Here is a 27,945-nt window from a genome sequence, read left to right on the forward strand (position 1 = left end):
CACAAGTCCCCCTACTAATACCGATCATGTGTTCAGTATCGACCAGCTCGAAGATGTCACTCCGGGAGTTCTAGTGCGAAGTCGTGACCACTGGAATCCAATCCTCGTTGGGCGTGAGACTGTTATCCACCACAAGTAATGGACGAAGGGTTGTGCAAAGTCATAGTTTGATTGAATTTAGATATTAACGCTGTTGAATTCCAGGTCAATTGTCTAAAGATAAGGCATTCGCGTGCGAGACCGAAAGTCTTGGGTTCCAGTTCCTCGTGCAGGATTGTGGATGTACGCAGTTGAAGAGTTTCATACTAGGGTGAAAAGACCACACAGTGCTTACAGATTTTCAGTGGTAGTCTAGCTAGGATAGATCCGTGATTTCAGATACAATTTTAACAAATCACTTATATCAATATTAAGTTGTTCGAAAATTTTTGTTTCACAAATTATTTTGAGATATTCATCATAGGAGTCGTAATAATGTGAGATAGCAGTTAGAAACCATTATTCTCAGTAGGAGGATTACAACATTTTATTGAAGTATAATCAATGTATCAAAGGGCGATTCCCGTACAGTTACAAAGTAATTTCAATTATTTAAAGCTAAAGAATAGGGAACGGAACAGAAAGCATAGAAAAACGGTAGCAAACAATTCTGTGATAGGTCTTATATTATACATATGTTAGATTGGTTTATGACCTACTGATTGTGATAGATACTACCTTAATCAAATTCACTAGATACAGTGTAAGTGTATAACATCTCGAACATCGGAATTTTAAAATATATGCTCTGTAGCAACAATGATCAAACATTTAGTATTTCTGTAATCTTATTAGTTTAGTGTGATCTATTCAATGGTGTAAACATTTCTAAATCACTATCGGAGGAGAAGTAAAAATCGATGCCAAAAAAACAAACTATAGCAGTGATTTGATTTCACGTACAGTTTACGTCATGTTATTCCAGAGTTTCGAAAATCTACATATAAACCAACTCAATGATAGAGAAGATTTAGAATAAAACGTTTTCACTTTTGTTACAGAGTTATGAATGATGTAATTAGGTGTTGCAGCATATTGAATTGCAGTACAGTTTGTGAAAGATGGTTCATATCGTTTTTTTGAAGAACAAGTTTCCGCTTCCATAAAGTAGTAGCCCAAGTTCAATGCACATGGCCTTTAATTTAAGGTACAATCATTTACAAGAATATGAAGTGTAAACTGCAGCTGGAGTATTTCTGACCCACATTTATCCTTTACTCAAACACTATTCAGAATAAAATTTCTATCTACTGGACAAATATTTTGCACATTTAAACACGCGAGTCACTGTTGTAGAGATTACGTAGTATACAACTCAGACGTCGTTGTGACTTAGAAGAGTATGTGAAAACTTGTTCTAGGAAGTACAGATTGCAGGACTACCCAATTCAACCACTGTAGGACACATGGAAAATACCCTGACATCTATGGTGAAGTCAAAATCGAGAAGAAGATTACCAAAGTCGATCCCTTCAACTTAAACACTTATAAGTTCCCGATTCCTTTTTTGTGGATCACCAAGCGACGTTACTGAGTTCCACCTCATACAGTTTTGTTCATTGTTCAGCTCATGAAGAGAAAAAAATACATTATTTTCAGACCACTAGCATATAGAAGTGACATACTCATACAAAAGCGATTGCAAATATTATTTATATAAGTTATAAAGAGCAAAAAACTTAGGACACTACTACCACTTTTGACAGAGTCACCATCCAATACGGAGCAATTCATTTCGAATATTTAGTGTCCATGACTGAGTAAGGAATTAACCCAAGCAAGCAGGTGACCTCTGATCCCTTAAGATGTGAGTTTTCATATAAGAGGCTGGTGGTTATCAATGCCGAAGGCTCTAGAAATATCAAACTAGCACCAGACTAGTTATCCTAGACTACATTGAGTAAAGACTAAATTAAAGAAGTAATAGTGATGGGTCATACAGGATCTAACTTTTAGGTATCCACTTTGTATATAGCTGAAAATGTCGTCAACACATTTTTCATTATCCTAAAGATGGCTGTAAAAATATTTGTTAACCGATAATTTTCCGTTGGCTTTCCCACTAGATTTATGCCACGGTATAATATATGCGGTTTTCCAACAGTAAGGATAATTCCCTGTTCTCAGAGAGGGAGATAGAGATTAAACAGTTTTAGAAGTAGTGAAATTTTAAACTTACAATATTTGAAGTAAATGGATGCAATTCCACCCACTTCATGGTTGTACGAGATCTTAAGGGAGGTTATAGCTGATTTCGAGATAAAAGACATAGACAGATCGTAAAAAGTTACTATTCATAAACGTGAATTCATAAATGAAATCATTTGAGAGTTTATTACTGTTCACAAGAATACTACTGGGAAGGTTTAAGATGGTTTCAGAATTTTTTTATATGCCGTTATGCAAAATACAGGGGATATCTGTATTTTGAGATTCTCTAAAGTGCTTATTGAAAATAATAACTACGATTAATACTTTTGAACTACTACTAATTGCTGACAACTCATGGATAGCTTCCAACCTATGAGTATTTATTTATTTAAACACATAAACATGGGTACAAGGAGGCACTAAATACATATGCGCCACATAAATTATGGGATTTGTGTGAGGGCTGGAATACTGCCCGGGTGCCTAAACCGAAGCAGGTGGTTATCTTAAGGGGCCACACCCTGAGCCTTCGACCTAAAGGTCTGATCCACAAGGCAGTGGAGCAACGTCAGAAGGTGCAGTCCCATGGTAGCCTATGAGTTTCTTCAATCTAATTAAAAATTATAGTTATCTGTTCAGATGCAGTGAACTTATTCAACTTGAAGCAAGGTCCCATTCAGCATGACTTTAGTCCCTATATTGACTGGTTTCCTTTCTAAGTGAAGACTTTTAGAGGGTCAGAGAATTGTAAGAAGAGTATTGAAAACTATTTTATGGTCAATGTTTTTTTATAACTACTGATTCTTTTGTTTTCAGCTAGTGGTACTCTTTAACAGCTGAATAGTATAGCACTGTTATGGTTTTAAGAATAAAACTGATGTAATGGTCAACCGATTTGTTTCAATATAGTCTGTTTAGTGAGTGAAAGTAACTGTAAAACAACGGAGAAGATATGATCACGAACAGTCTAATACTAATGTTCATAACAATGCAATTCCAATGCTTTAGTTTCAAATAATGCATGTTGCACATTAATTTCATATGTATTTACCTGAGTAATAACACTATACTAACAGATAGGTTTGAGGGACAAGAATAACAATAACGGTAACCAGAAAAACAAAGTAGTTACATAACTACGAACAATAACATTACCGAAATCTGAAATAAGAGGAAACTACGAAGAAATTAGTAATCCTTTAAGTTGTACGATAACAACTTAATGATAAATTTACAGTTTGTCTTTTTAAGACACATCTTGAAAAAATCTTCTTACTGTTATGTGAAAGAAAAGATTTGAAATAAATTCTGTGAAAAAAAGGTATTATCACTTTCAGTCACTGAATGCTTCATTTGGTATTCGACAAATATTAGCTTATTTCATTCTTTTTCGATACGTCAATAGATGAATCATTTAAAGTGACCTTTTCATTTAAACAGAAAAGTTGTACCATTTTTACAAATATGTGCCGATAAAAGTGAAATGAATGGGTTTTTTTAGTTAAAAGTTATTTGTCAGTAGATTTTTTTTATAAACGAAGGGTTAATGAAAGATTTTATTTGAATTAAGTTTTTCCGAAAAAAGAACTATCAACGTTGAAATTACAAAATATTGTACGGTTGGTGACCAACATTATCATCTGACTTTTACTTGAAATTTCTTTAATTTTAATATGATTTTCATTGTAGAGCGACCTCATCTACAGAACCGTTAAAAACCAGTTTGCTTTGAACAACCGTTTATATGAAGTAATCCAGGGACTAATTTAGGGATTAATAAATATGACTGCTGTGTAAATTAATCTGAAATACTGAGTATCAACTCCACTAATCGAACGAATGGAACTAAAACCTAACTGTGGTGGCGTTGAAATAAGGAAACAAAGAAATCGATTACCCGTGTCTATCTAGGCACACTATTATAGCATTGACTACAATCTACTTGTACCTAAATTCTACAATGAAATGGGTATTCGAATTACAAAAAGAATATTCACGTCTCACGACAAGCCTACCAGTCAATAGACTGGGGCTCAATGCCTCATGCTTCCCAATACTTAGCACTGTTAATTATACATTGTGGTTTGTGACGACATAACGTAAAATAAGATAGTTATTTCCTAGACAATTGTCCGAATATCAGAGAAACGTAGTTAATTTTTAAGAAATGAGATTAACATTAATGTCAGAGTAGAATGCTTGTTAAAATTCGAATATTGATAATACCGGAATGGATATCAACTTTTCAAATTACTTATCAGTAGTAAATCTGATTATTATAAAATGTTTACTTAGAAAATACTTTACAACACAAATTAGCTGCAAATAAATAACCATTGAAAAACAGAGAGCACTAGATATTATTTCTGTCCTGGTATGAAGCTTCTCAGTAATATGCATCCATGACCATGAAACTTCATGGTGAGTATGCGATTCGGAACTACCGAGTTAATGTCCTATGGTTCACATCAACTTGTCTACTTGCCAAGTTGAGACCATCAGTCACATGCATGAGATAAACCAGTCTCATATTTGATATGATTGAACTCCATCAGTCTCACCTCGAACCGAACAATCTCCGAAAACATTCCAAGGTTAATTTTTACAGATTTGCAAGTTAATTGTCTGGGTGCATGAATAGCAAAATGTTTCGGAACGGGAATTTCGAGCATCGTAATTTAATATAGTACAATACACCAGATATATAGATCCACTTTATTTGCACAAATGATAATGCACACAACAACCAATTAGTATATCTACTTCAGACTTATAGTAGATCATTTCCAATTCTAATCGTTTGGATTCACTGAGTTGCGATATTTCGTATCGCTGAGGCAAAGTTATATCATCCGACTGATGTCAATTATGAAGCTCAGGTAGGACAGTTTTAGTCACTGCCTCCCACATTCACAGCCACATTTGGCCAAAATTTTGTACATAAGTTATTCTCTATATTATGGTACGTTGTGTTCTGTTTGATTGGTATATAAACCGAGTATGTTTGAAATACAGAATTCATATTCCAGAGACTGAGATCGGTTTTTGGACTCAACTGACTGGGCTAGGCTGAAAGCAGGACCAATCAGAACTCTAGGCTACTTGCACGTGTTTTAGGCGTCCTTGGTCCGATCGATAATTCACTGCTTCTGATTGGCGGTGTTGTTACGTTATCCATTAACAGGGCACTCAGGCCATAAGTTATAACATTTCCACAACCACATTTATTAAGAACCCATGGAATAAGTTCACCACTATATTTATAGTTCGCAGTATGGAACAATATATGAAAATGTGATGGGCTGGACGAATTCAAACACATCATGTGCTTGTGCGCATATAACGGAAGAAAAAAAGGAGGAGAATGGGCAGCCTTGTCCGACTCCAATCCTTACACGGAATGCATCTGTGACCTGGCCACAATGCACCACTTTGCAGTGTTGTCCCTCTCCAGTTGTTCTCCATGATAGTGTCTTCTTCTTTCAGTAGATCTTGTAAGACTTACCTTGCTCGCCTCCTCGTTGTATCATTCAGTTCTCATATATTTCCTTTCCTACCAGCTTGTTACGATGCTAGATCTTCAATGCATTTCTTCTTGTCATCACTAATGCTCCACTCCACTTACTTGTTTACTTCTGTGTATTCAGCTTGTGCTTTGACTTTCTCTGTTCTCTTTCGATTGTTGTTAATTGCTGCCTCCTTCAGATTCGTTTCTTGAATCTTTATCACGCTTTCCATAGAGATTCATTCTTGACATCCAGCACTTACTCACACGTTGAAGTCAGTGCTTCTTTCATCCCTCTCCAGTTGTTCTCCATGGCAGTTTCTTCTTATTTCAGTAGATTTTGTAAGGCTTGCAACCTATTGTTGAGAGCGATCTTCGATTCATCGAGTCGGTCAGTGTCTCGGAGGAAAGCTATATCAAATGTTCATAGTGATGTTTCTCCAGTTATGTAGTGTTGCTTTAGATTCAGTTTCATCCTCGCCACAAACAGTTGGTGGTGAACTGAAGCTATGTCTGCTTCTCTCGTGGTTCTCACGTCTTCCATGAATCTTCTAACTTTTTTATTGATGCAAATATGATCGATCTGGTTCTGTGTAGTATGATCCGTTGAGGCCTATGTAGTCCTGTGTGTATTTGTTGGGGATATAATGGCACTCATGATCACTTTGTGGAATTCACATAAATTTGCCCAACTCTCCTTCCTTTCTCCCAGTCAATCCATGTCGTCCCATGAAATCTTCATACCCGTTGTTGTCTATTCCGATTTTGGCTTTTAGGTCTTACTTCCGAATCGTGAGACCATTCCTTGTGTACTTCTCTATGATTGATTGCATCTCTTGATAGAGCTGATCTTTGTTATCTTCTTTGCTATCATTTGTGGGTGCAGAACATTGGGGTTGTTGACCCCATGTACAACCCTCCAACTTTGCCTGAGCTTGAGAACGGCAGTAGCCCTAGAAGAGCTACAGATGGAGTTATACTGTCTAAAGCCCAGATGATGAGTGAGAGAAGATATAATAAATTAAATATCTACATAACGTTCGTGCATAACCGCTCATATCATGAAATTAGGGCCCACTATTAATAGATGAATTCGAGAACTGTGACACTCCACGGATACAGAGGTCGATGGGAAAATATTATTTGAATCAGATGGAATAGCAAATAAACAAGATATATTGGATGAAATCAGACAGAATCCATAACTAGATAGATCTGGTCATTCGGTAATTTTGTCATTACATGCCAACTTTCATATTAAAACCCTTAGGGTCCAGTGGTCCTGAGTGCTGTTAGAGGTATGAGGGTGGTTATCACTTCCCAGTTGCCCACACCGTGAAAGGGTTCTTCCGGAGGTACCTGAAAAGGAAATTGGATTAGAGGTGGTCTTAGTGACCTGGGAGCGTGACCGCAGTGCCAAAGGGACAACTGCTTGAGGTCGGTCACACACGACCTTTTTATGGGTAATTTTTGTGTTAGCTCCGTACTTGTTGAGACCTTACCGTCTGAGACGGATATCCGTGGGATAAGGCTCGGTGTTCATTTTTAGGGTCGACCTTTTCTAACCCCACCCCTGCTTGTGGGAAGGCAGCATCGCTGTCATGCTGTTTGTCTGAAGGAAACACCTTACCGCTGTCACACCTCTGTACAGTCAGCAGTACGACTTCGGACCTTATGTTTGTTGCTTTTAGTCTTACCGCTCATCAACCGACCTGTCTAACATGGTAGGACCTTGAGGAAGTTATTCCAGCCAGTATAGCTCGGTTGCTTTATCACGATAGACAAGCCCGACCACCACGTCAAGGTAGCAACAACGGTCGGGGTAGGGTCCAGGTGGGATTAAATAATGCTAAAGGTTGATTAATCAACTAGCGATTGCTTCCCATCAAACAAGTGAATTGAACTGGCTGATACTGAATGTACCAATATAAAACTTTTGGTAAAATCCACCCAAGATGCATTTGTAACTGAAAGATGGTTGCAGATCCTATGATGGTAATGTTATTGAATATTTCGTCTGATGTGAAATTGCGATTATTTAACCTCGTCACCAGAATTGTGTTGTTTTGATTCAATTACGACTTACAATTCCTACTGTATCCAAAACTCAGTACACAAATAAAAAGACTGAAGGAAGGTATAGCTCCCAGACTCGAATAGTGAATACGAATTTCGCTTATATTTCACCTAGCGTTTGGACTTGAGATAGCATGTGATTAAAGGCCCGTGATATGTCTGGATCCTCCCAGTTAGTGTTTTGAGTAGAGATTCAGAGAAGATAACTTAGATATTGACCAAAAATGTATAATACCGGCAAGTTTTTTGAACTGACAAAACTTTGGTCATTCCCATAATTTGCAATTGGAAATTTTTTGCTGAGAATAATAAAACCCATTGAAAAATGCAAATCATGTTCATAAAATATATCAGTCTGGTTAAGATGAATTTCGGATAAGTGAAAGTATTTCCAAAAGAAAACTAATCTGTTCAAACAGAATTCACTAGTCGATTTCCAAGTATAATACGTAGGAATTATTTACATGCCTTGAACAGCCAAACGGTAGCTATGTCCGAAAAATATATAACGTGAAAGCAGCCACGAATATGTCAAAAAATATGAGAGCAAGTATCGGCGATTCATTTGTAACGCGTTTTCTAAAACAGCGTCGTGATAAAACAAAAGCTTATTTATGAAAGGTTAAATATCGACCCAAGAAAGGGAATAAGATCAAGGCACATTTTAGCTTCATAAGAAATATACAACTATTTTACTGATAATTTACTTAAGTAAATAGTTAGCATCAAAAGATGAGTTTTATTTGATAAACTTCACTTTTGATTCTGATAAAGGTTTCTCTTTTTTTCATAAACACAGGGCAGTAGGTGAAGCTAATCAAATGAGGAATAATCTATTACAGGTGGTAAACATCGTTAGACACAGTGGTTTTAATGGTTATATGTTCGTCACAATACCCCAAGGTGATGACTACGATCATTGAAGAATTAATGGGAGTGCACTTTTGAGGTTTTTAATGCCACCTAATGGAGGCTGCAAACTACAAATAGTAGTTACTGGGGAAAAAATTCACCTGATACAATTTATTTAAATCCGCCAGTGGATACATCAAAAAGCAGTTCTAAGAAGATGAACACAATAAGAAACTATGTGACGTTTGTAGAAAGCAGGAATACAGAAAAAAACAGTAACAAGTATACGTATGTATATGAATCTTATTGAAAAACACGATTGATACTTTGTGATATTCAAAGAATCGAGTGTCTGCAGTGGAAATAGAATTTCAGAAAACTTTTGATTAATCTATGTTCAGGACCATTTTAAATCGTCAAATGAGAAACGGGAAGTGTGGAAAGAAACACAATGAAAAACGACTAGGATGTTAACAAATTTCAATATTAAATTTTCTTTACAATACATTTCGAATGTACATGAAAAACAGTATAAAAAAATGCAAAGGTGTTCGCCAACATCCTCAAAATTCATCAGTGAAACGATTAAGTGTACTGGCTTTAAATTTATCATCCACTGCATAAATATCCATTACTCGAAGTTGGATTTGTTCAACTATTTCACGGGACAAACTATCTGAAATAGCCTTTGAAAAACAAGAAATAGTTTTAAAATTATTGACCAATACTCTATAACGCATAGATAAATTTATCTATTAACAAAACATTTTGATGATCAAGTCTTTAGAATCAAACAAGTGCAGTCAGTCAGTCAGCAACAACGTAGAACTTCGTACGTACGTACATCAGTTCGAGTCGCCATACCACATTAGCACAGAGATGCAGTTGTCGATTCAAAACACGTAGTGGTAGAAATAGTGAGAGTATAAGCAGTATTCGGAAAGATTAGGGATTGAAGATATTATTCAAGGAGTATAATTCAGTGAAATAGATTTGGAAAGAGAAAGAAGGGACATGAAGAATTCAGAAGATTAGAATTTGGAAGAACACAAAGTAAATGCACCTGAGCCATCGCAAACGATTTTGAGCCATGTCGTTCAAGGTCTCTAACCATCGGTTGAACAGTTGTCTGTTGTTATCTATTGCCACTTTCTTTTCTATCTCTCTTGCTTTCGCTACCCACCACTGTTCGCGATCATTGCGGAGCCTGCGCTTAAGCGGACTTCGCTTTTCGTCATGTTCAGAGCCAGATGGGATGGGTTTTTGAGTATCCATCAGTGCAAATGGACGGGAAAAGTAGGTATGACTTTTATTCTTAATTCTTCTCAACCACCTAGTATAGTGTACTCAATAATGATTCACTTGCTTAGTAGCCTCACTGGGATCCGGTCAATAGTATATGACCACATAAAAGGGACGAGACAACAAGAAATGACCATTCAGTGACAAACATGAGGGATATTTCGCTGTCTTTTTTAAAAAAGGAACAGTTTTAACAGTGTATCACTTAATGGTCTAAATTGTTCGGTCAGAGAAATAAGTAGTCAGCAGATAGATTTCAATTCACAATAAAAGTTCATTCAACGACTAAATTACGCAATAAAATGATTGGTCAGATCGTTTAGTAAACAATAACTGTTCAAGTCTATTAAAATACATGTTTAAAACTACTTCTACACCCTCATACAAAATAGTATTTATGTATTCTGCATAGTAAAGGTGTATTATTAGTCAACGACCAGATTATTATTTAAATGACTTTGATTACACCATCTGATGTATACGATATGAATCACATGACTAACTCAAACAACCTAACATAAAATTATTACTTCTGAAAATTATATCAGAATTTTGTTTCACCCTCAGCTAAGTCGCATAAGTCTGAGTTAGACACATACCGTAATCATACGACTCATCGGTATTGTGAATTTAGGTGGTAATTTGGAAATACACTGAAAAACATTATTAAAAGAAATAAAAATTGAAAGCTACCTGCCACCAGGCCATTTCAGAGTGCCGATTACCAGGTATTTCAACACCAGCAATCCGTAAAGCTAAATGCAGTACGGCTGCAGCGATATGCTCTGGGGCGAAATCTAAACACATAGCTGACTGGTAAGAATCCGCCAGTATTGACCAAGCCAAACCAGGAAGTCGTGCTAATGCAATTGCAGAAGCATTTACTGAATTTCCACCAGCGTTCAAATCGGACCCGCATGGCTGTGCTATACCTTTACCAACCCAATGGAGTAATGAATGAAGATAATGAACTAGATATGGATGTGGTAGAGAGGGACGACGAACGTGATAAGCTAACAGTCGCATCAGAAATAATTCAGTTTGTACAAGACTTTCCCGTAAACGATCATAATCATCACCGACTTCCAAAGGACTACGACGGTTTTTGTGAAGTGTCCTGAAAAAGAAAAGTATTGGTGTGATAAGGCGTAAATGCTAAAAATCCATTGGACAATTAAGATTAGATGAGTTTAAAAGAATATTGGAACCCATGTGTCCCAATTACAAGCACTGCGTTTCTTCTGGCTCCTTACAAATCACTGAAGCCCGTCGATCTACTCCGTGAGCGACCGTGAGTTTGACCACAAACGACGACTGTTATATAATGAAATTGTTCAAAGCTTGCGTAATGGCCGAGAAGCCTGGTGGTCGAAGCGTTGGAAGCAGCAGGTGCATCCGGTAACTGCCGGAAACTCTTTAAACTCATCCGAGCCACGGGCAGCAAGAACTCTGGTGTGAGCGAAACAATCTGTGAATATGACGGGATGCCAATCACTAACGTCAAAAGACGTCTTGAACGATGGGCAGTTTTTCGAGGAGCAGTTTGACTGGTCCCTTCCCTCCACAACCTGTGACGACTGATCCACCAAATGAGGCGGAAGTCCGCAAGGAACTCCAACTCTTGAAGAGCTACAAATCACCTGGCCCAAATGACTTACCTCCGTCTCTTATTAAAGATGGTGGTGACTTTCTGACCAAGGAACTGACGACGTTGTTTACAAAGGTGTGGGAACTAGAGAGTGTACCAACGTCATGGAATGAGTCGATAAACGTCCCTATCTGTGGCTTTACTTTTGCTAATTAAACTGTCTCTCCCATTATTATTATTTCACTAACATACACTAATTTTTGTTCATTGTTGTACTTCTTTTTTCTCATACACACCTTACAGTCTTTATTTCTTCACATTCTCATTATTATTGTGTAGCCCCTATATATTTGGTGCCCCTTTGTACCAAAATTTGTGCTCAAATAAATAAATAAATTAGATAACTTTAAAAAAAACTTAGTAAATCTACAATGGTTGTTTTTATGAAGCAATTATACTCGAAATACCACTTGGAACTTCACGTTGCTCAATGACAACATACATGTGTTCCCAGAAAGCACGTAGAAAAATTTTGACAGAAATATTTAAGTACAGTGAGGTTTGTGGAAATCATAGAATGTTAAAAATCTAAATCATAAACTAATTTCAGTGAAACCACCATTGGAAACATGGAAGCACAGGATGGTCGTTTTCTTCAAGCTTTAAAATGCGACTCTTGAAGTTCAAGTGAGAAGCGTAACAGGTGGAGTTTAATCATGTTTGACGTGAAACAGTTATCCATCACAGGTAATAGATAATAGCCGAGTAACATCGTGAATTGGATGAAGTTGATTACTAAAACCGTTGGATGCCAGCTCAGTGATCTACAGATTAAATGTTTATGTGCAAAACCGACTGTAATGTGTTAAATTGCTGAATGCAGGATCACGGATGCACACTGTTGAGGAGTCCCGTACTCGGACAGTGATCCACTGCTCTCAGGTTTCTAATGGTGGTCCAACTAAGATCAGTTTGTGATTTAAACTATGAAGATATATTTTAGATTAAAATATTACACCTGTACCTGTAATAAGAAACAATCACATCACGCAGCCGTTGGTGTTCTTCTTGTACTTTACCGCCAAGGCTGATAGATGCCATAGCAATCGTCTGAATAATGTAAAACAAGGAAAATAAAACATAAAAATATGAGGGGATATTCATATTGAAACGAAAAACATAATAAAGTTATTCGTTTAAAGCAAAACGTCTATGGACTGTTAACAAATTATTTGTCAAACTATTTCTAGACTAGACTAGACTATATATATTGAACTGAACAAAACCCGATTACCGAATGTAGAAATATACGACAAGTCTGCTTTTGGTATAATTACTAAACAAACACCCATTAGTGAAAATGGACCAAACGTACGAGACAAGAGAAATTTATGCATGTATGTTGATACAAAATTGGACAGTGCCATTATGGTTCTTTGGTTCAATAAAACAGTGAAACAAAGTTACACTAATTTCTATAGCAGCTACTTGTTACACGAACATGTGTTTACTAGCAGATATAAAATTCAATTAAAAAGGAAATGGAAACATCTCACAACCTTATAATCAATTGATTTGTTTTTTATAAATATTTAGAATATCCTACCAAAAATTTTGAAACACTCCGAATTGCGGATTTCTGTATACTCTATGATAATTATGTAACTATGAACAATTACAGGACAATGATATAGCATGTATATGTTATATTTTGTCTACCAAATTAACCGTGCATTGATAAGAATGTCAAATTCACTCGTTTCATTTTATCGAGTACTGTTTCAAACGACAAATGCATTCAGTATTGAATGTATGGTTATTTAAAAGAGCAGACTAATTTCATCATTTTTAGGGTCAATAATTTGTTTGTAAATCATCAAACAAAACTGACACGGGAGAACACAAACAACCAAGAGTTAGTCTTTTATAATTAGATTTAAAAAAAGACACCTGTTTTACACCATTTTTAGAAAAAAGAATAATAAGAAAAGTGAGTAGGAAAAAGAATGAATATATCAGAAAATAAAGTCATAGAAGTTAGTAATTTTAAAATCATTACAAAGAAATTAGTTAGTGGACAGTAAAAAGGAAAAATGAATTAGTTTAGTCATGTACTAAATAATTGGTTTGGTAAAATATGATAGTTTTAATGACATATTTTCAAAGAGTAAAATAAGGACCTTACATGTGCATCGATATCTCCCAAGCTATGTTTAAAAGATTGGTCGATTGAGTCGAAACCAGAAACTGAATCAGATCCATTGACAGTTGCTGACCCAGAAGTAGCGAGTGTTGCAACTGGTTGTTCATCACCAGTAGTGAGAACACGTAGAGCTCGGTGTAATATTGTGCAAGCTGTGGCGATGGCGTAATCACTCATTGCTAAACGCCGACCAGCCTCCCGAACAGTTAAAATCAAAGAAAACAAAGCGGCATCTGAAAGAGGAGGTCTAGGTGGTAGACCAGCAAGCTGACTGTTTGGATTACGAATAGCTGAAATAGATGCTGGAGCCTCACGACTAGACATGTTTGAAATATCCTAAAACTGAAGAAATTATGTCTATTAAAATATTAATTATTAAACCACTTTGTCATACTGTTAGCAAAAAGACAAACATATCAAATATAAATGTGAATTACATAGGACACGTTATCTACTTCCACAGTAATATGTTTAGTTGCATGGAAATATTGAAGTTAATGTAAAAAGCGACCAACCTAAAGCAGCAGTTAAGATTATTTATATCTCTCTTCACATTGAATACACACCTATATCAGACTTGTAAACTGCATATGAAAACATAAACGGTGCACAAATCATACAGTTAAAATAGAGTAACTTTTAGCATATATTACTACCAATATAAATTCTTCACGTTCTTCACTAACGGCACAAAGATATATTAAACTCACAATCGTAACTCATCATAAAACCAAACAAACTATCAGTCCTGATTAGAAAACACAAATAGACACCAACTAGCATACAAAAAAACAAAAGCCAAAATGGATTTTGTAATTTATATTATTTAAAATTAAAAATAGTAAAACAGATATTTTCATAAAAAAGAAAGTAGTTATAAGATAGTTTTTCACAGTATCAACAACCTTAAGTAATCTAAGAGGAAACTCAAAAACTAGATTGAACGAAAATAGAAATAAATAACAAAATGCGCAGATAATATTGCTATCCTAGAAATGTGAGAATTTACAAATAAAAATCCTTGACACCATTGACAATATACCTATGTCTGGGATCAAAACAATACACACAATTATGAATAATTCACAGCGACTCGACTACCGATGGTATATATGATACCAGGAGATAATTATACCGCATTAGGACGAAAAACAAGCCTAATAGCAGTAAGTTGAACAAACTTATTAGTCACCTAGTTTAACCAGGATCACTTGAAAAATGAATTGCTGATTTCACTTGTAGACTAGATTATTAGTTTTTGTCTAGGATAATATTAAGCACACAAAGTAATATGTAAATGTCAATAACACTTCATAATAACCAAGGTTAATTAAAACAAAGTAAAATACAACAGGAAAAAATATAATAGAGAACATAATATAAGCAGATCAAGTTAAATGCTGATATATATATTCAAGATAAGAGCGCACATGGGTATAACAGAAGTGAAACAAGTAATCTAGTAAACAAAGTAACAACATTGAACAAATAAAAAATATAAAACGTTTTTTTTTTAAAAAAACAGATCCTCATTTACAATTGCAAACATATTTTAACGGAGAAGCTACGAAGTTATTTTACGGCGCTTATATTTACGTACAATACGTAAATCATAGGGTGGGATATTCCATTTGATTCCCAGTAAAATAATTTCTACTGTTATTATTATGATTGTTAATAGACTGGAATGAAGGAAATTCAACAGATTGGTGTTTTGATAGTAAACGACACACTGCATGTCCACGATGATTTGAAAAATGATTTGATAAAAGTGGTTCTTCTTGATGATATGGATCCGTAAATATGCTGGTTCTATTACTAATACTGTTGCATAGATGTTGACTGGTGTGTTTTAAAAATGAATTATTATAGTTAGTGTGATTACAAAGAGAATTATTTCGACTAATAGTAGTAGTTTCATTAAACAAAAGTGAATCGTTATTACTTCGAGTAGGACGTTGACATTTCGGATCAGTTAATCGACGACGACCAGAAAATAAGTTACCTAATATTCGCCTAGGAGATGTATGTTGTTCGATGGTTGATACTTTGTTGGAATTATCTCGTCCTTCTAGCATATAATATAAAGTTGCATAACGTGAACCTATTGAATTCGATTGCCAAGAAGGTGACAATTCATTCTTCAAATAATATTGCAGAAGAGTATACACGAATTCCAAATCCCACTAAATATTTTATACATAAAAAATAAAGCATATTATTAACATAAAAGCTATTTGATTGGTATCTCTGGAGACAGAAATATAACTAAATCTATCCTTGTAAACCTATAAACAAAAAAAATTGTGTATAACCTAGTCAAATACACCCGCTCGTCTTTAAATAACATCCGGAAACCACTTGGTATTCTTTAATTTGTCACGTTAAAATATACCTTTTCATTAACATCTCGATATTTTGTATTTTGTCCTACTTTTAAAAACATGGAAACATATTTGAGAACAATAGTTAGTAGTCTGGACAGAATTTTCTATCATCAATAAATCGTATACATAATATTCGATTACAAATGACCTGGAGAATAACGAAAATAGCAGCAACTTGTCTGTTTATTGTTCAGGAATCTCAGAAATTACATGCATTTCGCTTATATTGTCAAGCTGTATAAACATCTGGATGGATAACTCACTTCCACGTTTTAATTAACTTTTAGGAAATGCTTTGATATAAACAAACCACTAGGAATAATATAATATTTATCTTCATTTAAGGTGTACTACAATATAATAAATTAACTGTAAGCGACAAGTAGCAAGTTAACAATTAAACAGTGAAAAGCAAACGTTGAGGAATAATAATAATAAATACTTACATAACCCCTAAACAAATGAGGTCGTTGTAGGCACAACATTTTGAAAACGAAGTATACATCGAGTATAAGATCACTTAAAAATTGGCTAATTAAAATACGAATTGCACAAAATATGCCAACACGATAACCTCCAGCGCTGAAACAATAAAGTTGAACATTTGCAGCATTGAACAGATAATGAGAATAAAATAATTAACTACATAATAGCCATAAATATAACCTTTTTGGCATTATATGCATACAAAAGAATATTAAGACTTGTCCTGCTTCTTTGTTTTGTAATCTTTTTTGACTAACTGAAAATATCCAGAAAACAATGTCATTATATAAGAGCATCATACCAGGTGGATAAACTAATTAACGCTCAAAAAAATGTACTTTGAACTTGAAACAGTCAAATTAATTAAATACATTTTTTATATATTTTACTATGTAGTACATAAATTGACATTAGTAAATCAGCAGATATACATACTTGAATACCTATTATATTCAGATTGCAAAACAAACTAAAATAAATTTCCATGTTAACTGGTCTTGTATGAAGGGGGATTTTGAATTAAGATCTGCACAATACTTCTAACGTTCAGAGCAACCATTTTTATAGGTACATGGAACGTCCGAACAATGTGGGAGACCGGGAAGGCCAGTCAAATAGCAACGGAAATGAGGAAATACAACTTGGCAGTACTGGGAATCAGCAAAACCCATTGGACCCAAGCTGGATAACAAAGGCTAAATACGGAAGAGATGCTGCTGTACTCCGGTCACGAAGAGGAAAATGCTCCACACACACAGGGAGTCGCTCTAATCTGTCCAAAGTAGCACGAAATGCACTTGTAGGATGGGAATCTCACGGATCCAGAATCATCAAAGCATCATTCAAAACAAAGAAGGAGGGGATCACAATAAATATTATCCAGTGTTATGCACCCACCAACGATAGCAACGACGACATTAAAGATCAATTCTATGAAAGGCTACAGTCAATCACAGAGAAGTGACCAAGAAAGGACCTCACCATTCTAATGGGAGATCTAAACGCCAAAGTCGGAATAAACAACACCGGATTTGAAGATGTCATGGGACGACATGGATTGACTGGGAGAGAGAAACGAAAATGGGGAAAGATTTGCGAATCTGTGTGCATTCAACAGATTGGTCATAGGCGGTATAATATTTCCACACAAACGTATACATAAAGTTACATGGATTTCATCGGACCACACTACAGAGAACCAGATAGATCATATCTCCATCAATAAAAAATTCCGAAGGACAATGGAAGATGCGAGAACCAGGAGAGGAGCTGATATAGCTTCAGATCACCACCTAGTTGTGGCCAATTGAAAACTGAAGCTAAAAAGGAACTGGACAACTGGACAAACAGCATTACAAAGGTTCAATACAACCTTCCTTCGAGACACTGACAAACTCAATGAATTCAAGATAGATCTCAACAACAGGTTCCAAACCTTACAGGATCTACTGAAAGAAGAAGAAACTACTATGGAGGACAACTGGAAAGGTATCAAAGAAACATTAACTTCAACGTGTCAAGAAGTTCTAGGCCTCAAGAAGCATCATCATAAGGAATGGATCTCTATAGAAACACTGGACAGGATCAAAGCAAGGAAGAACAAGAAGACAGCAATTAACAACAGCCGAACACGAGCAGAGAAAGTCCAAGCACAAGCTGAATACATAGAAGCAAACACGCAAGTGAAGAGGAGCATTAGAACCGACAAGAAGAAGTACGTGGAAGAACTAGCAACGACGGCAGAAAAAGCTGTTAGAGAAGGAAATATGAAACAGATTCACGATACAACGAAGAAACTAGCAGGGAAATATAGTAAACCAGAGAGACTGGTCTACGACAAAGAAGACAGGTCAATCACTGAGATTCAACAACAGCGGAACAGATAGATAGAATACTTCGAGGAACTCTTGAATAGGCCGGCTCCAACGAATCCACCGGACATCGAAGCAACACACACAAATCTTCCTATGTATGTCAATCCACCAACGACGGAAGAAATCAGAATGGCCATCAGACAAATCAAGAGAGGGAAAGCAGCAGGACCCGACAACATACCAGCTGAAGCACTGAAGTCAGACATCGAAGTAACTACAAACATGCTTCACCTTCTGTTCAGAAAGATTTGGGAGGAGGAACAAGTGCCGATAGACTGGAAAGAAGGACACCTCGTCAAGATTCCAAAGAAAGGAGATCTGAGCAAATGTGAAAACTACAGAAGCATTACACTATTGTCTGTACAAGAGAAAGTCTTTAACATAGTGTTGCTGAACCGGATGAAAGACGCAGTAGACAGCCAACTTCAAGATCGATAGGCTGGATTCCGTAAGGATCGTTCGTGCACAGACCAAATGGAGACATTACGGATCATCGTCGAACAATCAGTTGAGTGGAACTCGTCACTATACATCAACTTCATTGATTATGAAAAGGCATTTGACAGTGTAGATAGGAGAACATTATGGAAACTTCTTCGACACTACGGAGTTTCTGAGAAGGTTGTCAACATTATCCGGAACTAATAAGACGGACTACAGTGCAAAGTAGTGCATGGAGGACAGCTGACAGACGCATTCCAAGTAGGGACCGGAGTCAGACAAGGCTGTCTACTCTCTCTCTCTTCCTCTTTTTCTGGTGGTCGACTGGATTATGAAGACCTCGACATCTGAGGAAAAACATGGCATACAATGGACAGACCAGAACCAATTAAACTATTTAGACTTTGCAGACGACCTAGCCCTCCTATCGCATACACACGAACAAATGCAGATAAAGACAGCCAGTATAGCAGCAGTCTCTACATCAGTAGGCCTCAAAATACACAATGGGAAACTCAGTCAGTCAGCTACAACGTAGGACCAGGCACATACATACATCGGTCCAGGTTTCCATACCTCATTAACACAGCAAGACGAACACCGGATTCGTAGAAGCAGTTAACTCAATGGTGTAATATATAAAGGAAAGACTTTATATAAGGATATAGTACAGAAAGAAAGAATTTGTTCGTAGAAAGAAATATATGAAGCAATTTTAATCTCCTAGTTTAAGGGAAGACAGTGTATACACCGACGACATTGTGATTGATTCTGAGCCATGTCACCCACAGTCTCCAACCATTGATTATGATAGTTGCGCGGACCCCAACCAAGTAGTCTGCATCTACCAACATGGCTCAGACTAGAAGTTAGCGACTTCAAGCACTGATGCCACGTTTCGATCTGGCCGCCCCTAACTTTCTTCCAACCATTTCCAACACCGGTTAGCATTGCGCATCGTGGTGATCGGTGTTCAGGCATATATAACACGTGGCCTAACCATCTCAGCCGGTGAAGATTCATAACGTCATCAACTGATTTACCATCATTCCCTAATACCCTACGTCTAACCTCACTATTACTTACCCGGTGATCGCAGCAGATGCGAGCAATATTTCTAAGGCATCTGTGGTCAAATACTAGTAGCTTACGAGTATCTTCTACTCTTAGTGGCCATGTTTCGCTACCGTAAATTAAAACAGAACGAACTGCCGCGCAGTATACTCGTCCCTTAATTGATAGACTGATATCTCGCCTTCGCCACAAGTGACGTAAGTTAACAAAAGCTAGACGAGCTTTTCCAATCCGTGCAGAGATTTTGTCAGACACCAACCCATTAGGGCTGATCAGACTCCCAACATAAGTGAAGTTGTCAACGCGTTCGACTACTTCACTCTCTATTCTTAGTTCAGGTGTTGACGCAGACCAGTCCTGAAGCAACAACTTGCATTTAGAGGGAGAGAAGCGCATTCCAAACATTCTGGCATTTTCTGCTTAGTGCTACCAGAAGACTCTGCATTTTATCAGCGTCTTCACCAAACAGGACTATGTCATCTGCGTATTCTTAGTCGATAAGTGGACCTCCTGTAAGGAGATCAACGCCTGAGAATTCGGTGGACGAGAATGTTATTTCCATCAGTATATCTATGATGAAGTTAAACAAAAATGGAGAAAGTGAACAGTCTTGACGGACATTACTTGAGTTCGCCATAAGCTCTCACTCGATTAGTAGTGTTCGAGTAAATAGACCTCACAAGTTTTATGCACTTCTGAGGTACACCTTCCAATGGCAGACACTATCACAAAACCTCTCGGTCTACAGAATCAGATGCTGCTTTTAAGCCAAGAGAAACTATGATTGTCGGGCGCTGATAAGTATGCCTGTGTTCTAGAACCTGACAAATGATGAATATGTGGTCGATGCAGCCACGACCATGTCTGAAGCAAGCCTGATTTTCTTGTGTTTGCAGTTCACGAGTCTTAGTTAGGCGCTCGATAATTATTGAGGCTAGTATTTTAGATACTGTGCTAGTCAAACTAATCCCTCTATGGTTATCACAGGATGATTTTGACCCCTTCTTATATATCGGGACAATAAGTGATTGCGACCAGTCAGATACCAGATTTTAGCTAAAATATTAGTCAACCTAATAGCTAAAATTGGACCACCATAATTAAAGACATCTGAAACCAATTCATTTGGACCAGCTGCTCTTCCTCGTTTCAGGTTACCTATAGACTTTTGAACTTCAGCTAGGGTCGGGGAACTTCTTCAATGTTCCATCCATGCTGTCTGGGAGTTCTGAGTAGTTGTCGAGGAGCTGAAGGCCAGCTAAACTGTTCTGTGCTACCAGAAGACTGCATTTTATCAGCGTCTTCACCAAACAGGACTATGTCATCTGCGTATTCTTAGTCGATAAGTGGACCTCCTGTAAGGAGATCAACGCCTGAGAATTCGGTGGACGAGAATGTTATTTCCATCAGTATATCTATGATGAAGTTAAACAAAAATGGAAAACCAAGGTCCTCAAATTCAAAACGGAGAACAGCAATCCAATCACTCTTGATGGCGAAACTCTGGAAGATGTAGAATCCTTCACATACCTGGGAAGATTCATCGATGGACAAGGAGGTTCAGATGCAGACGTTAAGGCGAGGATTAGAAAAGCAAGGGCCGCACTCCTTCAATTGGTGAACATATGAAACTCAAAACAACTTTCAACCAATATCGAAGTGAGAATCTTCAATACGACTATCAAGGCAGTTCTACTGTACGGAGCTGAAACTTCGAGAACTACAACAACCACCATCAAGAAGGTACAAGTATTTATAAATAGGTGTCTACGCAAGATACTCAACATCCATTGGCCGGATACAATCAGCAACAGCCTTCTCTAGGAGAGAACAAACCAACTTCCAGCTGAAGAAGAAATTAGGAAAAGATGATGGAAATGGATAGGACATACATAACGCAGATCATCAAACTGCATCACGAGACAAGCCCTAACTTGGAATTCTGAAGGGAAGCGGAAAAGAGGAAGGCCAAAGAACATATTACGTCGGGAAATAGACGCAGACATGAAAAAGATGAATAACAGCTGGAAAGGATTGCCCAGGACAGGGTTGGATGGAGAATGCTGGTGAACGACCTATGCTCCTTCACGAGGAGCAACAGGCGTAAGTAAAAAAGTAACAATACTTGTCATAATCGATAGTTACAGACATTAAAAGGATGAAATAACATAAAACTGGTCTCAGTACCACAACTGAATTAGTTCTATTTTTGCTTTATGGACTTTTTATTCTACAATTTATATTTCCATCTTATGATTTCTATTGTTTTCTGTCCTTAGTTCTGATCTTGTTAATTTCCTGTTTCACTGGTGTTGACATGAAGTTGCCCCCAAATACCCTGGTACGGCCGAGAGTGGGGAGAGTCCGCTCTTCCTCTCGAAATGCTCTCACATGGCCACGCGTATATAGCCTCTGCCAGGGAAGTCCTACTCACTGCCTTCTCGTGGCGGGGGTGTTGTTTACGAAAATGAGAGGACGAAAAGCGAATGTCCGGCGCTTCAACTGGATCCCAAACCAATGGTGCACATGGGCTCCAGTATCCTGAGAGAACAAATGGCGTATGAACCAATTGTTAGTCACCGGCTACCATGGGACTGCATCTCCTCACGATGATCCACTGCCTTGTGGGTTAGACCTTTAGGCCAAAGGCTCAGGGTGTGGCCTAAGAAAACCACCTGCTTCGGTTTGGGCACCCGGGCAGTATCTCAGTCCACACACAAGAACATGACCAACTATCTACTTATGAAAAATATTCGTCTCGCTCGAAATAACAATCAAGTGACTCGCATTATTATTATTATTATTATTATTATTATTATTATTATTATTATTATTATTGCTATTATTATTATTATTATTGTTATTATTATTTACTAAGTCATTATTCACCCTCTTTTATTCCCACTCTGTTTATACTTTTTTTCGACTTCGACGGTAGCTCGTCTTTGGTGGAAATTCGGTTCTATCTAAACGTTCTCGAGTCACTGTCTGGTTGAAAATTGTATGTTACCACCGAATACGAGCACTGAAGCAGTGTTTTTGAAACCACGTGCATCATTCAAACTGGCTGCCTTCAACGTTCGCACACTTATGCAGGTTGGACAACAGATAGGGCTGGCTATGTCCTTAGAAAGTCTTAATATCGATGTTTGCTGTCTATCTGAGAACCGTATTCAAGTACTACAAATTCGCTCCCCATCTGTCGCTTCAAAAAGCTTGTTTTATGTGCGCTTATCCGGGGACCCTGTGGCATTTTCGTCTGGTCTTGCTGGCGTCGGTGTCGCACTGAGCGCTAGAGCTGAGGCAGCACTAATCGATGGGATCCCCATTAACAGTCGGTTATGTGCTGTTAGATTAGAGAGTTCCATCAAAGTGAGAAGAAATCAGCGTGAGAAACGATGTCTTTTCGTCATCTCCGCCTATGCCTCGACAGATTGCAGCCCCGATGCAATTAAGGATGAGTTCTTCTCCAGAAAGTGCGTTCGACAGATATTGTAGTACTAGCCGGAGAATTGAATGCTCAGGTCGGGCGTCTAGGCACAGAAGAGAGTCGTTTAGATGGCCAATGGGAACTTGTTGGTCGCAGGACAGATAACGGGGACTGTCTACTGCAACTGTGCACAGACCACAACCTGTTTCTGGCTAGCACTAACTTCCGGCACAGTCATCGCCGATGTGCCACCTGGCGTCCTCCCTCTGCATCTCAAGCCTGGACTCAGATTGATCACAACGCGATCAGCTACCGCTGGCGTGATTGTGTACAAGACTGCCGCTCCTTTTGGAGTACCTATTTGGACTCTGACCATGCCTTGGTATGCGCCAATCTTACCGTACTTTTCAGTGGCCAACGAAGTGACCGCCACCAACGGATTGATGTTAGCAAGCTGGTTGCAACTTCTGTTGCTAGTAAGTATCGAACCGAGCTAGCTTCTAGGCTAGCTACCATACCACCGAAAAGTATAAGTGAGCATTGGTTGCAAATTCATGACGCCATCAAATCGGCAAGTAAAGCCGCTTGCGTCTTCGCAAAACGTCCCGCTTATAAGCACTGGGTTTCTTCAGGCTCCTTACAGCTCACTGAAGCCCTTCGGTCTACTCCTGTAACAACTATCGGGGATAAGTCAACTTCCCATTGCGTTCAAGCTATTGGCTTCCGTCATACTTCGTAGGTTGTTCAAAATCCGAGAAAGATTGATTCGCGTGGAGCAGGCTGGGTTTCGTTCTGGTCGAGGATGTATTGATCATATCTTCACCCTTCGCCAAATGTTAGGACACCGCCATAGAAGCAGTCGAGAAGTTCGTGTATCTAGGTAGCGATATAAGTGCCGGTGGGGGTATGAGTAATGAGATCAATTCGCGTATAGTGAAAGCCAGAGCGGCTTATGCCAATCTCGGCCATCTTCGCTGCTTTCGTGATGATAGTCTGGCTGTAAAACTTCGGATCTACAACGCATCGGTGAGAGCAGTTTTGCTCTATGCTTGTGAAACCTGGCCTCTCCGAGTTGAGAACGTTAGACGACTCTCTGTGTTCGATCATCGTTGTCTCCGAAGGATTGCTGACATTCAATGGCAACACTATGTCGGTGATGCAGAGGTTCGGCATCGTGTTGGTGTCACCATCTTGAAACATCGACTTCGGTGGCTTGGACATGTTCTACGAATGTCGTCCTAGAGAATTCCACGTCGTGCATTATTTGGCGACAATGGAATTGGTTGGAAAGAGCGGAGGGGTGGTCAGTGTATGACATGGTGTCATGGTATGAAAGAAATCTGCAAAGAGCTGGCTTCTGTTGGTCCTTCTCGACTCCCTAGCTGGGCTCCGAGAGATGGTGTAACACAGTGGCTAGAGACGTTATCAGATATGGCTCAGAATAGAAACCAGTCGCGATCCTGCTGTAACTTTATTTTACTTTCTTCATGAAAAAAGACGTAACTTCTTTAAGTGGAAGAATTCTCTGTGGCTTTACTTTTGCTAATTAAACTGTCTCTCCCATTATTATTATTATTTCACTAACATACACTAATTTTTGTTCATTGTTGTACTTCTTTTTTCTTATACACACCTTACAGTCTTTATTTCTTCACATTCTCATTATTATTGTGTGGCGCATATGTATCCGGTGCATTCTTGTACCAACATTTATGTTTTCAAATAAAATAAATATGAACCTGGAAACGTGGAACTTCAAATTCAGATGCAAAATCATATATACATAGAACACAAATATGTGTAAAAATTAATGGCAGATGTTAACAACCATTCTCAGAGTATTGCGTACTCCACTCGAATCCAACACATTGGATGACTATAAAAACTCTTCTCTATATTTCAGCAACGTATATTCATTTAATTTTATATTTATTTATACAATTCAATAACCAGATGAAGAGAGACTAAGATGACCGAATTTCTACATACTTGCATATTGTAATTATCATAATCAATCATTCAGACTAACAATTAATGAGAATTTATTAAAAGGAAAACAACATCTTTGTAATAAAATTACTGGGGGGTTTTTATCTCATCTAAATTTTGTGATTAAATGAATAGTCACGTAAAACACATTGGAAAAGTTTCAGTGGGTTTTCTCAGTATAATAAACAACTTTACAGACTTTTTATACGTTCCAAACAATGAACAGGATTTGTAAAGGTGATGGATGAAATGAAGAAATGCACAGATTCCACACTTAAGAAATAATGATCTTACTTTCCGTAAATAGAGATAACTGTCTTTTACTATCAAACTGTTAATCAATTAACTAAATATATCTCAGGAGAGTTGACAGCTAGAAAGCACATGAATTCCAAGATAACTATGTAGTTAGAATAGTTGTCATTATCGTTGTTCTTGTTTTTAAATAGTTACAACAATAGATCACTAATACTTCTGTCTTTAGTTTAAAACAGATTGATTATTACATTGAATAATTCAGCGAATCCAAATAGTTTATGACCCTATTTGTTTACCATGAATACACCTTTTTAACTAGACGATTAGTAAAACTGCACCAAAGAAAACTTACTTATCTACTAAAACAATAGGAGCGGAAGAATTAGAGAATTCCGGATTATCATTTGCTAAGTGTGTAGCCAATTCAAGTAAATCTGATGCAATCCTTGATTCATGGGGATTTTCTAAATCAATAGAAGGCCATGCATTAAAATGCAAAAGGGTACATGCTAGTGCATAATCTTCTCGATCAGATGTTAGTAAGAATTGAAATCGTACTAACGAATCACCGCACTGATCCATTCGAGCAAAATTTATATGCAACCAACCGATTGTTCTTGTCTGTCATTTGAATAACAAAAAGTATAATAAGTTAAACTTTACAATTAAAACGGTTTGATTATTCAAATATAGACATTGAACGAAATAAAGAGTAATATATGATGATAAATGAGAATTTAAATATTAAGTGTTTATTCAAATAGCAATCAAATGATGAACACGAAAGTATATATATGCATCCAATGTGTATGGTAGTTCATGAACGGAGTGCCAGAGAATATAACAAACATCTACTGTTATTTCTAGACTACTACTGACATATAGAAAATTAAGGTCACTTCAAATGAGGAATAATATTATTCCCAGGAGAATATCCATAATAAAACAAGTTTACTGAGAAAAAATCTCCACCAATCATTTTTTGTTTAATATGGTCGACAGCTGATTAGGCTCGCAAAATACGATACTCCAAATCCTCACTAGTTATGGAATATAATACACAAAGTCTGTGATTAATGAACCGGTGAACTTCTTAGAATGGGTTGAACCGATAGAGGTAGTAAAGAAGACTACTGGTAGAGTTCGTCTATGTGCCGATTACTTAACCGGGCTAAATGAAGCCCTAGAAGCTCATCAGTATCCATTAACCCAACCTGAAGATCTTCTTGCTAAACTGAATGGAGGTAAGCTCTTTTTAAAGTTGGATTTAGCGGAAGCTTATTTGCAAATTCATGTTGCTAATGAGTGTAAAGACTTGCTCACCATAAACACAAACAAGGGCCTATTCCAGTATAATCGATTACCTTTTGGAGTCAAGGGGGTCTCATCCATATTTCAACAAGTAATGGATAACATGCTACAGGATGTTCCAGGTGCTGCAACTTATCTGGATGATATAATAATTCTGAGAGTAGATAGAATAGACTTAGAAAAGAAGCTCAACCAGGTGCTGTCACGTATAGTCGAATATGGACTTCAGTTCCGTGCAAAGGAATGTAACTGTTGTATGCAAAAGGTACGCTACCTCGAGTTTATAATCGACAAAGATGGCGAAAGACCAGATCCAGAGAATACCGAGGCAATGAAAACTATGCCTAGACCGACGGATGTCCACACAATACTATCCATTTTGGGACTAGTTAGTCATTAAGGAGCTTTTATTCCTAACCTTCTGAAGAATGTGAAATGGGATTGGTCTGCAACTTGCCAAGATGCTTTCGATGAAATCAAGAAAATACTAGTCTCGGATCTGTTGCCCACCCATTACGATTCATCTTTACGCGTTGTAGCATCATCAGATGCTTCAAACTACGGCATTGGAGCAATTTTTTCTCACATCATGCCAGATGGATGAGAAAGCCATATCGTTAACTACAGCAGAACGCAACTACAGTCAGACCGAGAAGGAAGCATTGTCGATTATCTTCGCTGTAAAGAAGTTTCACAAGATGATATTCGGACGCCAGTTCACTCTATTAACTGACCATAAACTACAAATATTCATTTTTGGGTCGAAGAAAGGTATTCCGGTATACACAGCAAACAGACTGCAACGGTGGGGAAGTAGGCTCTTGGATTATGACTTCAAGATCAAGTACCAGCTCATTACAGATTTTGGACAAGCTGACGCTTTATCTAGACTGATTGGTTCATAAGTGAAACGGGAAGAAGATACGTTGGTGGCAGCGATTGCGACGGAAACAGAAGTACACCGAGTATTGGAATATGC

At 37.5% G+C, this 27,945-nt stretch overlaps 1 protein-coding gene across 1 annotated transcript in view; it reads right to left on the reverse strand.

The window, feature by feature from the left end:
- Positions 1–7,707: 7,707 nt before the first annotated feature.
- PTPRZ1 (Receptor-type tyrosine-protein phosphatase zeta) overlaps positions 7,708–27,945 on the reverse strand; it is a 43,040-nt gene continuing 22,802 nt past the window's right edge. The window contains exons 19-24 of the mRNA XM_051218219.1: positions 26,008–26,276; positions 16,550–16,685; positions 13,699–15,902; positions 12,538–12,623; positions 10,619–11,042; positions 7,708–9,309 (exon numbers count right to left, since the gene is read on the reverse strand). Coding sequence (XP_051074060.1) covers positions 15,327–15,902; positions 16,550–16,685; positions 26,008–26,276 — 981 coding nt within the window. The 3' untranslated portion in view covers positions 7,708–9,309; positions 10,619–11,042; positions 12,538–12,623; positions 13,699–15,326. The remainder of the gene's footprint in view (positions 9,310–10,618; positions 11,043–12,537; positions 12,624–13,698; positions 15,903–16,549; positions 16,686–26,007; positions 26,277–27,945) is intronic.

This window comes from Schistosoma haematobium, chromosome 1 (assembly GCF_000699445.3).
Source record: "Schistosoma haematobium chromosome 1, whole genome shotgun sequence".
Classification (NCBI taxonomy): Eukaryota; Metazoa; Platyhelminthes; class Trematoda; order Strigeidida; family Schistosomatidae; genus Schistosoma; species Schistosoma haematobium.